General features: G+C 36.2%; 1 protein-coding gene across 1 annotated transcript in view; it reads right to left on the bottom strand.

The window, feature by feature from the left end:
• CCDC172 (coiled-coil domain containing 172) overlaps window positions 1-12,638 on the bottom strand; it is a 54,074-nt gene extending 41,436 nt beyond the window's left edge. Inside the window, exons 1-3 of the mRNA XM_003922174.2 lie at window positions 12,489-12,638; window positions 11,736-11,879; window positions 11,438-11,523 (exon numbers count right to left, since the gene is read on the bottom strand). Coding sequence (XP_003922223.1) covers window positions 11,438-11,523; window positions 11,736-11,879; window positions 12,489-12,558 — 300 coding nt within the window. The 5' untranslated portion in view covers window positions 12,559-12,638. The remainder of the gene's footprint in view (window positions 1-11,437; window positions 11,524-11,735; window positions 11,880-12,488) is intronic.
• Window positions 12,639-13,578: the final 940 nt, after the last annotated feature.

Here is a 13,578-nt window from a genome sequence, read left to right as displayed (position 1 = left end):
CAATTTTACATTAAAAAACAACAACAACAACAACAACAAAAACCCCTAAAAGTTATGTAGAAATTTTCATATTCCTAAAATCATAACAATTTGGAAAATATATCATTGTTATGACTATATGATAAAAGACATTCTGAATACTGAGATACATTAATGGATATTGTATTGATAGCAGATATTAAGGTTTTTGTAAAAAAGATCTATCTTTATACTTTTCCAAACTACAGAGGCAAAGCTTAAATAACTTGCAATGACATAGTAATCCCCATATAGTTAGCAAGGAAGGAAATAACCACCTGACAATGGCTTATAAGGCTTTACATGATCTATACTCCCTCATTCCCTCTCCAACCATTTCTCCTATCAGTCATCTCCTCACTTGCCCCATTCCAGCCACAGTGGCTTAATATTATTATTACAGATTTATAATATATAACATTTATATACTACATACTATTGTATATAATACATATATAATAATATATTAATGCATATTAAACGTTATATATGTATAAATATATGTATTTTGAGATGGAGTCTTACTCTGTCACCCAGGCTGGAGTTCAGTGGCATGATCTTGGCTCACTGCAACCTCTGCCTCCCAGATCAAATTATTTTCCTGCCTCAGCCTTCCAAGTAGGAGGGATTACAGGGGCATGTCACCATGCCTGGATAATTTTTGTATCTTTAGTACAGACGGGGTTTCATCATGTTGGCTAGGCTGGTCTCGAACACCTGACCTCAGGTGACCCACCCGCCTCAGCCTCTCAAAGTGCTGCAATTACAGGTGCGAGCCACCGCTCCCAGCCCCATTATTACATATTAATCCAAGAAAATATACGGAGAAACAGTCAAGAAATAAAGAAGGGTTTAGTAAAGAAGCTAGTAACAAAATAAATACCAAAATCTATTCTAGTCACCAGCAATAAACAGAGAAAAACATGGAAAATATTCCAATCGTGATAGCAAAATCAAGACACACAAAATACCCAATAAACTTAAGAAATATCTGCTACCTGCATGAAAAACTTCTACTGAGGAACATAAAAGAAAATCTGAATTAACAGAAAAATATGCTATATTCTTAAATATGACCCAGAGTTACAAATGTTATCAATTCTTCATAAATTACAATATGAAATTAGTGCAATCTTAATGAAAACCCTAATGATTTTGGTTATTTTTTAATTTGACAAAATATTTTCGAATTTATCTAGAAATATAAACTGTGAGAAGAACCAAAAAAATTTTGAAAAAGAAATTACCCTTCTAGAGTCAAATTTATTTTAAACCTAATATATTTAAGCCAATAGTATATGGGTGCCAAAACCAATAGATTAATAAAATGTATAAAATATATAAAACAATTACAAATATATACACATGCACATGTATACTACTGTATCATAAAGACAGTGTTTCTGATCAATGGGAAACATGTGACATTTATTCAGGTGACAACAGTCATTTTTCTTTAAAATATTAAAGAAAAGAAAACCAGTATAAAAGTACTAGGAAAAAAAATTGTTTAAAATATTGGAATGGGACAGGCTTTCCCAAGCCTAGAATTGATCTGGAAACCAAGTAAAACATTAAAAATTCTAGCAACACAAACTCTAAACTTTTACTAGAAAATCATGTCATAAAAAGCCAAGATACAAATAATAAAGTTCGAAATAAATTATAAAGAAAGAATATCTGCAATAAAAAGCTAGATGCCAATAATAAAAGACAAGGACAGGCTAGAAATAGGTAAACATACATATAAATTTAAAATACTAGTTTAAAAATTTCAAATTAAAACTATAAAAAGATGCCATTTTTATATTTGTAAAACATTGATTTCTAGCGTATGAGTAGTAAAACTGTTAGAATAAAACTGAAACAACTTTTCTAGAGGACAATTTAAATATAATCAAAGCCTTAAAAATTACAGACCCACTGACATAGCAATTTGATTTTTAAGACGTTACCCTGAAAGCTAGGATAAATGCACAAAGATGTATATATAAGATAATCATTGCAATGACTGTAAAAATAGTAACTTATTAATACAACAGTAAATACTTATCAATAGGAAATTAGTTAAATAAAATATAACGTTTAATGAAACACTATGCCACCATTAAAATTGCTTTATATATATATATATATATATATATATATATTTACTCAGATGTCTACATTACAGTAAATAGAAAAAAGCAAATTATTTCAGAAAAATATAAGTGCATTTAAACAACTTTGAAAGAAAACCTATGAAAATGTTAACTGTGTGGTGGAATTACAGGTAATTTTTCACTCTACTTGTTGCCAATTTCTATTTTTTGAATAATTTGCAATAAACAAACACTACTTTTATAAAGAGCTAAAACAATAAAACTATTTTAATTTTGAAAAGTAATCTGCATGTTCATCAAATATAATGGTAGAAGGCCTCAGAATTTCCCAGGAATAAAACTCACTCTTCCAGTAAGAACATAATCAAGAGATCGTAGTAAAATGGGGAGGAGCAGGAGCTCAGAATGAAAAGAACATTTTAGAGTAACAATCTGATCCATTTGCTCACTGTGGTGGTCACATCTCTCCCTTCCCTTCCTGTATCTCTTGGGAGGAACATTTTTTTGCCTTGGCTAGAGTGCAATGGCACGATCTCGGCTCACAGCAACCTCCGCTACCCGGGTTCACGTGATTCCCCTGCCTCAGCCTCCCAAGTCGCGTACATCACCACACCCAGCTAATTTTTTGTATTTTTAGTAGAGACAGGGTTTCACTATGTTGGCCAGACTGGTCTCAAACTCCTGGCCTTGTGATCGGCCTGCTTTGGCCTCCCAAAGAGCTGGGATTACAGGCATGAGCAACAGCACCCAGCCAGAGGAGCTTTTAACCAGAAGAAATTAGACTCTATTTGAAACCACTCATCTGAATAAAGAACACTGAGATATCAACTTATCTTGAAATATTAATTCAGGCAATAACAATCTATTAGACCATATATGCAGCAAAGCTTACATGAGAAATTCTTCCTATGAGCATCAGATCACAGGCACAGCTGTAAGTTGCCAGTTGCCTTTTTGATCCTTTCTGCTCACCTTTTCAGAACTCACCTCCTGTTCCAAAGTCCACAGCAACCTAAATCTACTCTTCTCAAAATAACCCCTATACTGCAAAATTATTCTTCCTCTTTTTCTCAAATAAAACTCCTATTCCTCCAAAGCTGCTCATCTCAGCGAGATAGTAATCTGATTAGGGAAAAGACCAGCAAAGCACAAATACTGATTAGTCAAGAACATTGTGTAATGATACTTCTTAATCTGAAAGACTCTTCCTGGGGAGCTACTTTAAAGTAAGATAACTTCTGTGTTATTTGAGAACTCGGGTAGCAGTATCTTACCTTACCTATCACCACACACCTTAGTCAGGATATGAAACAAAGGGATGCTGAGGTAGTGTTTATTCATGCACTGCTTTTAATGGAGGAACTATAAAATATCACACATTCTTTAAAACATGTATCTTCCCCATCAATAAGAAAGCTTGGCACATGTGCAAGAAATAATCATATCTCAGTCAAGTAAAGCTATACTACAAGAACACTAAAAATGGGGCTGGGGATACTCACATCAGTTTGTCAACCAGCTTTAGCTCTAGGAATTCTACCAGTATTTAAGAAAATGAGAACAGGACAAAAAACAACTTATATATTGTATTTAGAGGCAAATTGCAGGTCTGAACAAACCTCACAGAATAACAACATGAACCCTGAAAAATACTGTTAAGAGAAGAGAAAAAGAGAATCAACAGATTACAGTGAAGAGCACAGGATGAAAAAAATTGTAATCAATTACTTAATGTTCTTAAGAGGATGCAAACAAAGACATGTCCACTAGAAAATAACAGCAAGGAAGGGCATAGGAGAAAAAGATAAAAACAAAACAGGCCAGGCACTGTGGCTCATGCCTGTAATCCCAACATTTTGGGAGACCAAGGCTGGCAGATCGTGAGGTCAGGAGTTCGAGAACAGCCTGACCAACATGGTGAAACTCCGTATCTACTAAAAATACAAAAACGTAGTAGGGCGTGGTGGCACACACAGGAGGCTGAGGTGGGAAAACCACCTGAACCTGGGAGGCAGAGTATGCAGTGAGCAGAGATTGTGCCACTGCACTCCAGCCTGGGTGACACAGAGAGACTGTCTAAAAAAAAAAAAAAAAAAAAAAAAACAAGCTGAGATTTTTAAAAAGGCAGAAAATTAAAGTGTTTACAAAAGAGAAGAAAACACATAATCTAAATTTGCAGAGAGCATTAAATAACTAAAATAATGCTAGAAAAGATATAATTAGGGATATAAAGTATACAAAGTTTTCCCAGGCTTCTGAGGATTTGATACGGAGAATAAAGGTCTTCTAAATTATAAGAAGTGGATGTACTGAAAACAAACTCTATAAAATAACAGCTGAGGTTAAAATGAAAGGCTCACCCTTGTTCCAGAAAAAAATTAATAGATATATCTGTGCCAAATTTGGAATTATAGACTTTAAAATAATAAAAGCAACCAGGGAAGAAAAACAAAACCTAACAGGTTACCTTAAAAAGGGATTTTTAAAAACCAGGTTGACTTCAATATTTCTCTTCTGCATTAATAAATTTCAGAAGATGATAGTGCTAGATCCACAAAATTGTCTTAAAAATAGGTTTGACTCAATAATTCTATACAGACAAGTTTCCATGCAAGTGTGACTATAACAAAAATTTCAGATATTAATAGGTTAGAAGATCTATCATTCACAAAATCCTCCTACAAAATTAAACAATTACACAGACTCATCAAAAAACAAAAAAATACAAATAAATAAAAACAAAAAAATACAAATAAATAAACAAGAATGACAATTTGAAGCATTGAAGGAGTTTATAGTGCAGAATTACGGTTAATTCTTTCTACTCTACTCCAAACACAGATAAATGCTAGACAAAATCCATCTACGTTTACAATATTTCATTTACATACCTAAGCAAAAAGGAAGAAAGGGAAATCTTCATGCAAGAAACAAAGAGACAGCTCAGGTTAAGGATGGTGTGCTAAAATTCGAGCCCACAGGAGCATCTTACAAAAAGGATACAGTAATGAGGCTTTAAGTGCCCACATAAGAACAAAAATCACAGGCAAAGAGAGCCAGGGTTGGACTCGCATTGTCAGGAATTGAGAAATATCTATGCCAATTTTGAAAGATGGGTAAGAAAACTCTACCTGTTGCCCTAGAGATGTGGGGTATAAGTGAGCTATATCCCATTGAGCCGTGAGTGGAAAAGGAGTCATGTCCTGAGAATCTGAACTCTGAGCCTAATCTGTGGATGGCTGTGAGATTCAAAATCTCTTATCCATACAGTACAGAAATCACGAGCTCAGAATTTAACATAAAAACTGGTCCAGAACATGGGAAATCTGTGAGGCCCTGGCAGCAGGGGTGAAACTGCTTCTTAGGGACATCTTTTCTATCAAACGAATGTGTTGAACTGCCAGGAAAGATAAGGTCTGCTAAAGATAAGTTCAGTAAAATAAAATCAATAAAAAACCTTAAAAGTTCATAAGAAAATCTACCACCATGTAAGAAAGGCATCAAATCAAACAAGAAGAATTCAAAGCAGAGGAAACAGAAAATGGATAATTCTATGAGAAAAAGTTTAAATTAATTTATTTATTCACCAAATGTTTGTTTAATAACTACTAGTATTCAGGCACTGTTCTAGATGCTGGGAATAACAGCAGTGAACAAAATAGATTAATTTCTATCCCTTGTGGAGTTTACACTCCACTGAAGGGAGACAAATAATAAACAGGTCAATATGAAATATGCCAAGAGGTGGTATCACACAGCATAGAGACAGAGAGAGATGGTAATGCTATTTTATTTAGGGAAATCAGGAAGGGGCCTCTACAGAAACAGTGGTCTCAAATGTTTGGGTCTTTTCACCTCTTCATAGTCTAAAAAATTATTAAGAATTTCTCTTTGTTTGATTGTTTTCTTGAGTTATATCTAGTAATATTTTCTATATCAAAATTAAAACTGAAAAATTTTCAAACACTAATTTATGAATAACAACAATAATCCTATTGCACTTTAAAGATCACATTTGTATTTTAAAATGACTTTCCAAAACAAAAATAAATTTTAAAAAGGAGCTGCATACAGACTTTTTACAAATCTCATTAACACCTGGTTTAACAAAAAACAGCTGGAACCAGATGTGGTGTTTCATGCCTGTAATTTCAGAACTCTGAGAGACTGAAGTGGGAGCAGCACTTGAGGCCAAAAGTTTAAGATCAGTCTAGGCAACACAGCAAGATCCTGTCTCTAAAAAATAATTTTTTTCAATTAGCCAGGCAGGGTGGCACAAGCCTGTAGTCCCAGTTACTCAGGAGGCTGAAGCAGAAGGAATACTTGAGGCCAGGAGTTAGCTGTTATTGTGCCACTGAGCTCCAACCTGAGTGACAGAGTGAGACCCTATGTTGTAAAAATAAATAAATAAAAATTAAAAATTAAAAAGACTATAGCTGAACTCTCATTTCTGCTTCTATTCAATCTTTTGTATTGCTTTTCAGTTGGAGAATATGGAACGCACAGGTATGTAGTTGGAAATGATTGTGCATATTCTTCCTTGATACTACATCAAAATTCACCATGTGGTAATTCCTTAAAGATTAGTTGCACTGTGGAATCTGAAACCATTTTAATGAACTTTTCATTTTAATGAACTTTTCATTATTTTATTTTAAAATAAAATCTTTTGGTTTATCTTGCATTTTAAGTCTCTCTGTCATCCATGCAGTTTTGTAACTTTATACATTACTTACTGCTTCCCTGAATTACGTAGATCCTCCAAATGTTGATATATTTCATAATATGCTTTCAAAAGTAACAATCTGAAACATTTTGAAACATAATGTTTCAAAAGTACCATTCCTATTCATTAATATCACTAACGAACTCACCAGAAAAATCTTTTAAGTACCAGGATGCTGCCAAGCTATGGTAACAGATAGATAGTAATCCTCCAAAATTCTAATTTTTGTTTGAAAGCTTGTATACTATCATTCGCAAAATAAGGAGAAGAATGCCAGATGTTTGCCTTTCCATTTTAGGCTTACTTCATTTATTTTTGAGAGAATTTTGCCAAACACCCAAATCTAAACAACTATAATTTGACTGTCAGTTATCTAAGTAAAAATGGTGTTTCAGAAAAAGAATAGCTAGCTCATACTGCATCTCAAACAACTGCACACATGCTCTCACCTGAAACAGTCATACTTCAGAATATAAAAGTACTTTAGGTGTACTTCCCATGGAATTGTACACAATGTTAAAAACACACATACTCAATGATCAGTTTCAATAATATTAACATTTTTGACACTACAATCAAAGCATTAAGTAAAACCAGAGGTTTTTGTTTTCTTACTGAGAATGCATGGCAGCGTAGAATACAATGACTACTAGTACAGTATGGTGCCAGTGCCTTGATTTGTGTTAAGGTGCTAACAGTGTTACTCACCACTGCTTTTGCACTGTCCATGTGCGCATTAGCACAGTGAAAATGGCACATGGTGCCTTTGTATAATATTATCATGAAAATAGCTTCACCTTACAAACTCCCTAAAAGTGTCCTGGGGACTCCTTTGAATTCAGAGATCACACTTTAAGAATAATGCTCCAGGGTGACAACTGAGACCTAGGCTAACAACCATCAAGATTTGCATGGGACCATCCTAGTGTTAGCACTAAAAATCTCACATGATTCTACTGGGAGAGCTCTAAATGAAGTGAGTATGCATGACAGAATAACAGCTGTGGGAATCAGCATTTCAATTAGAGGAAACAGCAAGTGCAAAGGCCCTGGGGTCAAAGAATGATTGGCATATACCTATATTTTAAAAAGCCCAGTACAATGGTTCACACACCTAAAACCCTGACTGTCCTCAAACTGCTGAGCTACTGGACAATGTCTAATAAAATACTCAAAGGACACTCAGTGACCTCTTTTGCCTGTTTCCAAGTTTTGGATAATTATTCATGACAAATGTGATAAGCTTTCTTTATAGAATTTCATAGAAAAAAATGGAAGCAAGTTTTTTTCTTTAAATGAGAACATCAAAAATTTTGAGTTTACAGATAGGTTTACACAGTTGAAGTTGCTTGATGTCAATCCTGTAATTCAGGAAGGAAGGTGTCATATAATTTATTTGCCAAGTGTTCATAGTGTGATTTAGCAGTTGCTCAATGAATGTTTGTTGAATGAATAATTGTCAACAATAAAATTAATTTTAGGTGGGGTCTAAATTTTTCGATTAAGTATAAAGAAAGAAAAAAGCTCTCCAATTACAAAACTCCATTTCAGTACTATAAATGATAGTAATTTGTGATTTTGTTCTTTCTCTAATTAGGTAACACAGTACCAAAGGACATGACTTTGCCTGCTGTTCTGGGAGGTTTCCTAAATTTACCAATCAAAAAAAAAAAAAAAAAAAAAGAGGCCGGGTGCAGTGGCTCACGCCTGTAATCCCATCCCAGCACTTTGGGAGGCCGAGACGGGTGGATCACGAGGTGAAGAGATTGAGACCATCCTGGTCAACATGGTGAAACCCTGTCTCTACTAAAAATACAAAAAATCAGCTGGGCATGGTGACATGTGCCTGTAATCCCAGCTACTCAGGAGGGTGAGGCAGGAGAATTGCCTGAACCCAGGAGGCGGTGGTTGCAGTGAGCTGAGATCGCGCCATTGCACTCCAGTCTGGGTAACAAGAGCGAAACTCCGTCTCAAAAAAAAAAAAAAAAAAAAGAACACTTACATATTGAGGTAAAAAAGTAAATGGAGCCACCTTAAGTTACTTTTTTATTTCAAGATAATTTTCCTTTACAAATTCATGAAACATTATTTTATTATTGTTATGGTGTTTATACAACAAGTTAAAATTGGAAACAGAAAAAAATAAAATATTCACAAAATAGCCTCAGATTGTCCTCCATTTACTCCCTCTTAGGGAATACGGCATTATATTGGGTTTAATGTAATATGTTTATAAAAATTAAATGTCAAAATTATAATTATATGCCATTTTTAAAACCTCTTTTTAGATGTTTAAAAGAAACTACCAATGTTCTTTGAGTCCTTAATTTTGGTTTGCCTGTCATCAATACTACACAACTTTTCCTCGACTATCAGAAGTTTTAGGTATATTGGTAAGCATGAATGCAAATCCTGGGCATGTTCTCATTTTCCTGTTTTCATATTACCAAATCCAACCAGGCATAGTGTAGCTGTCCATTTCATAAAGTACTAATACTATATAACTTGAGACTTTTGCAACCATATATTTTAAAAGACTCATTGAGCCCTGCAAGGCAAATGCTATCATTCAAGTTCTAATTACATGCTATCCGGGTTTTACAGAAAAGAAAAAATGAATACTGTACTTCCCAAATACATTTATTGACCAGAAGCAACATCCAAAATAAATGCCCCCAAAATTTTCTGAATGTATCACTGTACCGTAGCTCAAGTACTGCTGTATTCAAATTAAGTTCTACTAATAATTTTTCCTTGTGCTGCTGCCATTTGATAAATGGGTCAATAAATGCCAAGTCAAATATTCAAGTAAATATATTTTCATTGTTATTGGCAGACATATAATTAACTCAGAATAAAAGAAACAAGAAATCAATTTAGGATTACATCTTCAGTTCTTCCCATTAGTCATTTGCATTATAATTGTGGTTCCACTTCTAAAATCTTTATGCACATATACATACCATCTTGACTATAATTATAAATCAAACTATTCAATTATAAATTGGTATTGTATGAACTGTGAGCCTCATATGTTAATTTTGTTAGATACAAATGTATTATTACCCACATATATGAGCCGTTTAAAAAGCAATGCATGCTTATGAACCTATATTAGAAATTTCAACAAATGTTTCTAAACAACGGTAGGCATTTTCTCTGAATGATAGCTACAAATTATATTTTAAAAGACTCTCCCTATTATCTATCAAACTATTAGTACTAATTAATTCTTCCAACACACTACTGTATATGATATACTAAGTGTTAGATAACAAGCAGTGGGAATAAAAGATGGATAAGGAAAAAATTCCAGATATGTTGCTCACAAAATAGTAGGGGATGCAAACACAAATACAAGTATGTATCATTTTACCAAGATGTGTACGGGAAGGCTTTATCGGTGATGTTTGAGCAACACCTGAAAAGAAGAGCTGATGTTCACCAGATGGAGAAATGTTCTCTGATAATTTCATTCTCAAAGACATCTGAAAATTCCCCACAGTGATAAGTTAAAATAGATGTATTTGAAGCAAACAGACTTCCTCAAACAGACTTCACATTACACATTGCTTGTTTAGTTCATCATTGGTTATTTAATAAATAATTTTGAATAACTCTGTCCCTACCCATAGCAAGGTCTTCATTGCTTTCTAATTTTTATTCCCATCTTGCCAATCAGAGGTCAGAAAGATCTTCCTAAAGCTACCTTTTTTTTTTTTTTTTTTTTTTTTTAAGATGAGGTCTCACTATGTTGCCCAGGATGGCCTTAAACTCCTGGGTTCAAACTGTCTTCTCACTTTAGCCTCCTGAGTAACTGGCACTAAAAGCATGTGCCACCAAACTGGGTTACCTAAAACCAGTTTTACTGTTCCCTGATCAGAAATTTGCAATGGTTTTCTGCTATTCCCAGATATCAGCCCTCTGGTTTGACTAGATTCCTTTAACAATATGCACTGGACTATTATTTGCCTCCTCTCTCTGTTTGGAATGCTTTTCTCCTGCTACTTCCTTCTGTTTGCCTCTTAAAAAATTCTACCCACCCTTCAAAATCCTCCTTCAAGAAGCCATCAGACTCTTTTGCTTCTATTTAAAATAACAGAACTTTACAAACGCTGCAGGAAAGAGAGAAATGCTAGTGGAAAACGTATACTTTGGATGCAAGGCATGTCTAAAATGTGGCAGAGAATTTTAAAACAAAAGGCAGGGGCTTGTTTTGAAAGTGACATACAATTGTTATATCAAAGTAGCACACAAATTATCATTCAAAATGTACACACTGCACCAACTACTTTTTAAGTAGCATAATGATTCTTCTAATGACGTGGTCTTTTAAAACCTTAACCATCCCACTAAATAAACAACGAATTCTTCGTTACCTTAGATTCTTTAGGGCAAATTCATATTGGAACTGAAGGTGTCACTGGATTCAGAACTTTAAACATCACCAGGCAACATGGAACTAAAGCCAGCACAAATGTAGTGTGCTACCTACTTGAAGGACCACTGGTTAAACAGTGAAATATCCCCCAAAAGTCAAGTGAAGGCAGGCTTTTTCAAGTAATAATTAGTATGCTCTACGTTTCAATACCTTAGATTCCAGCTTGATTTTCTCTTCATTCAGCTCCTCCGTTGCTTTCTCAATTTTTTCACGACATCTGGTTATTTCCGACCTCACTGTAACAAAAATTAAATTTTTAAACACATAGATCTTTCTAAAGTCCGACGTTGGCGGCGTTTGAGAAGCCACCGCTCAGCTCTCTTTCCCTCAGCATGGCAAGCAAGCTCCCCTAAGGGCTCCGATCACTGCCTTCGGGATTTCCTTCTGCTCCAAGCACCCAGCCCCAGAAGACCAAAGTCCCCATGCAAAAGGACAGAAATCCCCCCACCTTCTCGCATCAGACGGCGACTCTCCTCCGCTCGAAGCTCGGTGAAGATGATGTGCTGAAACAGGGACTCCAAGCTCATCTCCGGGCCTGGCTCCTGCGATCCTCTTCTCACCCTTAAATATTTTATAACCAACCCTGAGGATCCTGGAAAGCACAATCAAGAAGATGGAGTCGCCGGGCGCGGTGGCTCACGCCTGTAATCCCAGCACTTTGGGAGGCCGAGGCGGGTGGATCACGAGGTCAAGAGATCGAGACCATCCTGGTCAACATGGTGAAACCCCGTCTCTACTAAAAATACAAAAAATTAGCTGGGCATGGTGGCGCGTGCCTGTAATCCCAGCTACTCAGGAGGCTGAGGCAGGAGAATTGTCTGAACCCAGGAGGCGGAGGTTGCGGTGAGCCGAGACCGCGCCATTGCACTCCAGCCTGGGTAACAAGAGTGGAACTCCGTCTCAAAAAAACAAGAAGAAGAAGAAGAAGACGGAGTCTTCTAGAACGATTCCCAGACAGACCTGTCTCCAACTCTCAGTCGCCGGCCCAGCAACAAGATGGAGCCGACGCCGGACGGAGCCTGCGGGGTCTGAGGGTCCCGGGACGCCGGCCGCCGCCGCCGCTTCCTGCCCTCAGCCTCGGCTTCCGGTGACGGTTCACACACCGGGCGTTTCTCCCTCGCGCCCGGAGGCGGGGGGCAGGTTCCCTGGTGGAACCCGTGACGCAGGCCCCCGTCCCCCTATGGGTTTGTCTTCGCCAGACCCGGGCTTTGGAGGGCGTGTGGGCGGCAGCCCTTTCTGCAGTCAGCCTTTGAATCCCAGTCCTCTCTCATTTTAGGGATAATGTCCTCAAAGTGCTCTGTGTTTCAGCAAAACGATACTTGCCAACAAAACCGGGACCCAAAACCTTCCCCGGGCCGAGGGCGAGCGCTGCAGGTCCGGCTTCGCCTGTGAGAACCTCAACTACGGCGGCTCGTTTGGCCCAGCCTGCGGTCGGCGGGTTTGCCCTGGGCATGTGACCCCGAAGGCCGTGGGCCCGGTTGGAGCTGAGATGCTCGGTATCCAAGGCGCAAATACCCAATATGTTAAAGCACAAAGTAACGATGGTTCTAAATATAAACTTTCACAAAGTCTTTTCCTTTGACGATGGCAAAGACTGCTAGAAATGTGCAATGCCTGACATGCCGCCTTAATCATTCCTTTGTAATCAGGGCATATCTTTTTTGTCTGCTTTAAAATTAATCATTGCCTTTTGTAATCAAGCCGCAGTAATATTAACACTTCAATATCTGCGCAATATGTGTCAGAGACCAAAGTGGTTGCTAATTAAAGCTTAAACATGAAAGGCACCTTTGGGACTTTTGCGTGGGATTTTTTAAATCAAAAATTAAAATATTTTTAGTTTTAGTAGGTTGAAATACTGACATTATAATAAACATTTGACTTTCTTTTTGAATGTAAAATTGACATTGGTTGAACTTTAAAAAGTAATTTGTTGTTAGAATTTATTTAAAATTAAGTAAAATAAACGTTTGACTTTTTTTCTGAATGTAAAATTGACATTGGCTGCACTTTAAAAAGTAATTTGCTAGAATGTATTTAAAATTAAGTAAAATAAGGTAAATGTTAAGTCTGCCACCTCACAATAGGCTTAATTAATGTTTCATTAATGATGTAATCTAATCAATTATACATTTTTAACTTATTCCAAATTTCCACCTAACTTCCATCAAGCCACATATGCATAAAACTTAATTATTTGACTTTATTTTAAAAGAATAAATACTGAAAGGTATACACAGCAGAAAAGAACTGCCCATAAGCATATTATTTAGAAGTACATATTAACAGTT

The sequence above is a fragment of the Saimiri boliviensis genome, chromosome 12, assembly GCF_048565385.1.
Source record: "Saimiri boliviensis isolate mSaiBol1 chromosome 12, mSaiBol1.pri, whole genome shotgun sequence".
Taxonomy (NCBI): domain Eukaryota; kingdom Metazoa; phylum Chordata; class Mammalia; order Primates; family Cebidae; genus Saimiri; species Saimiri boliviensis.
This window is presented reverse-complemented; position numbering and strand designations above follow the sequence as displayed.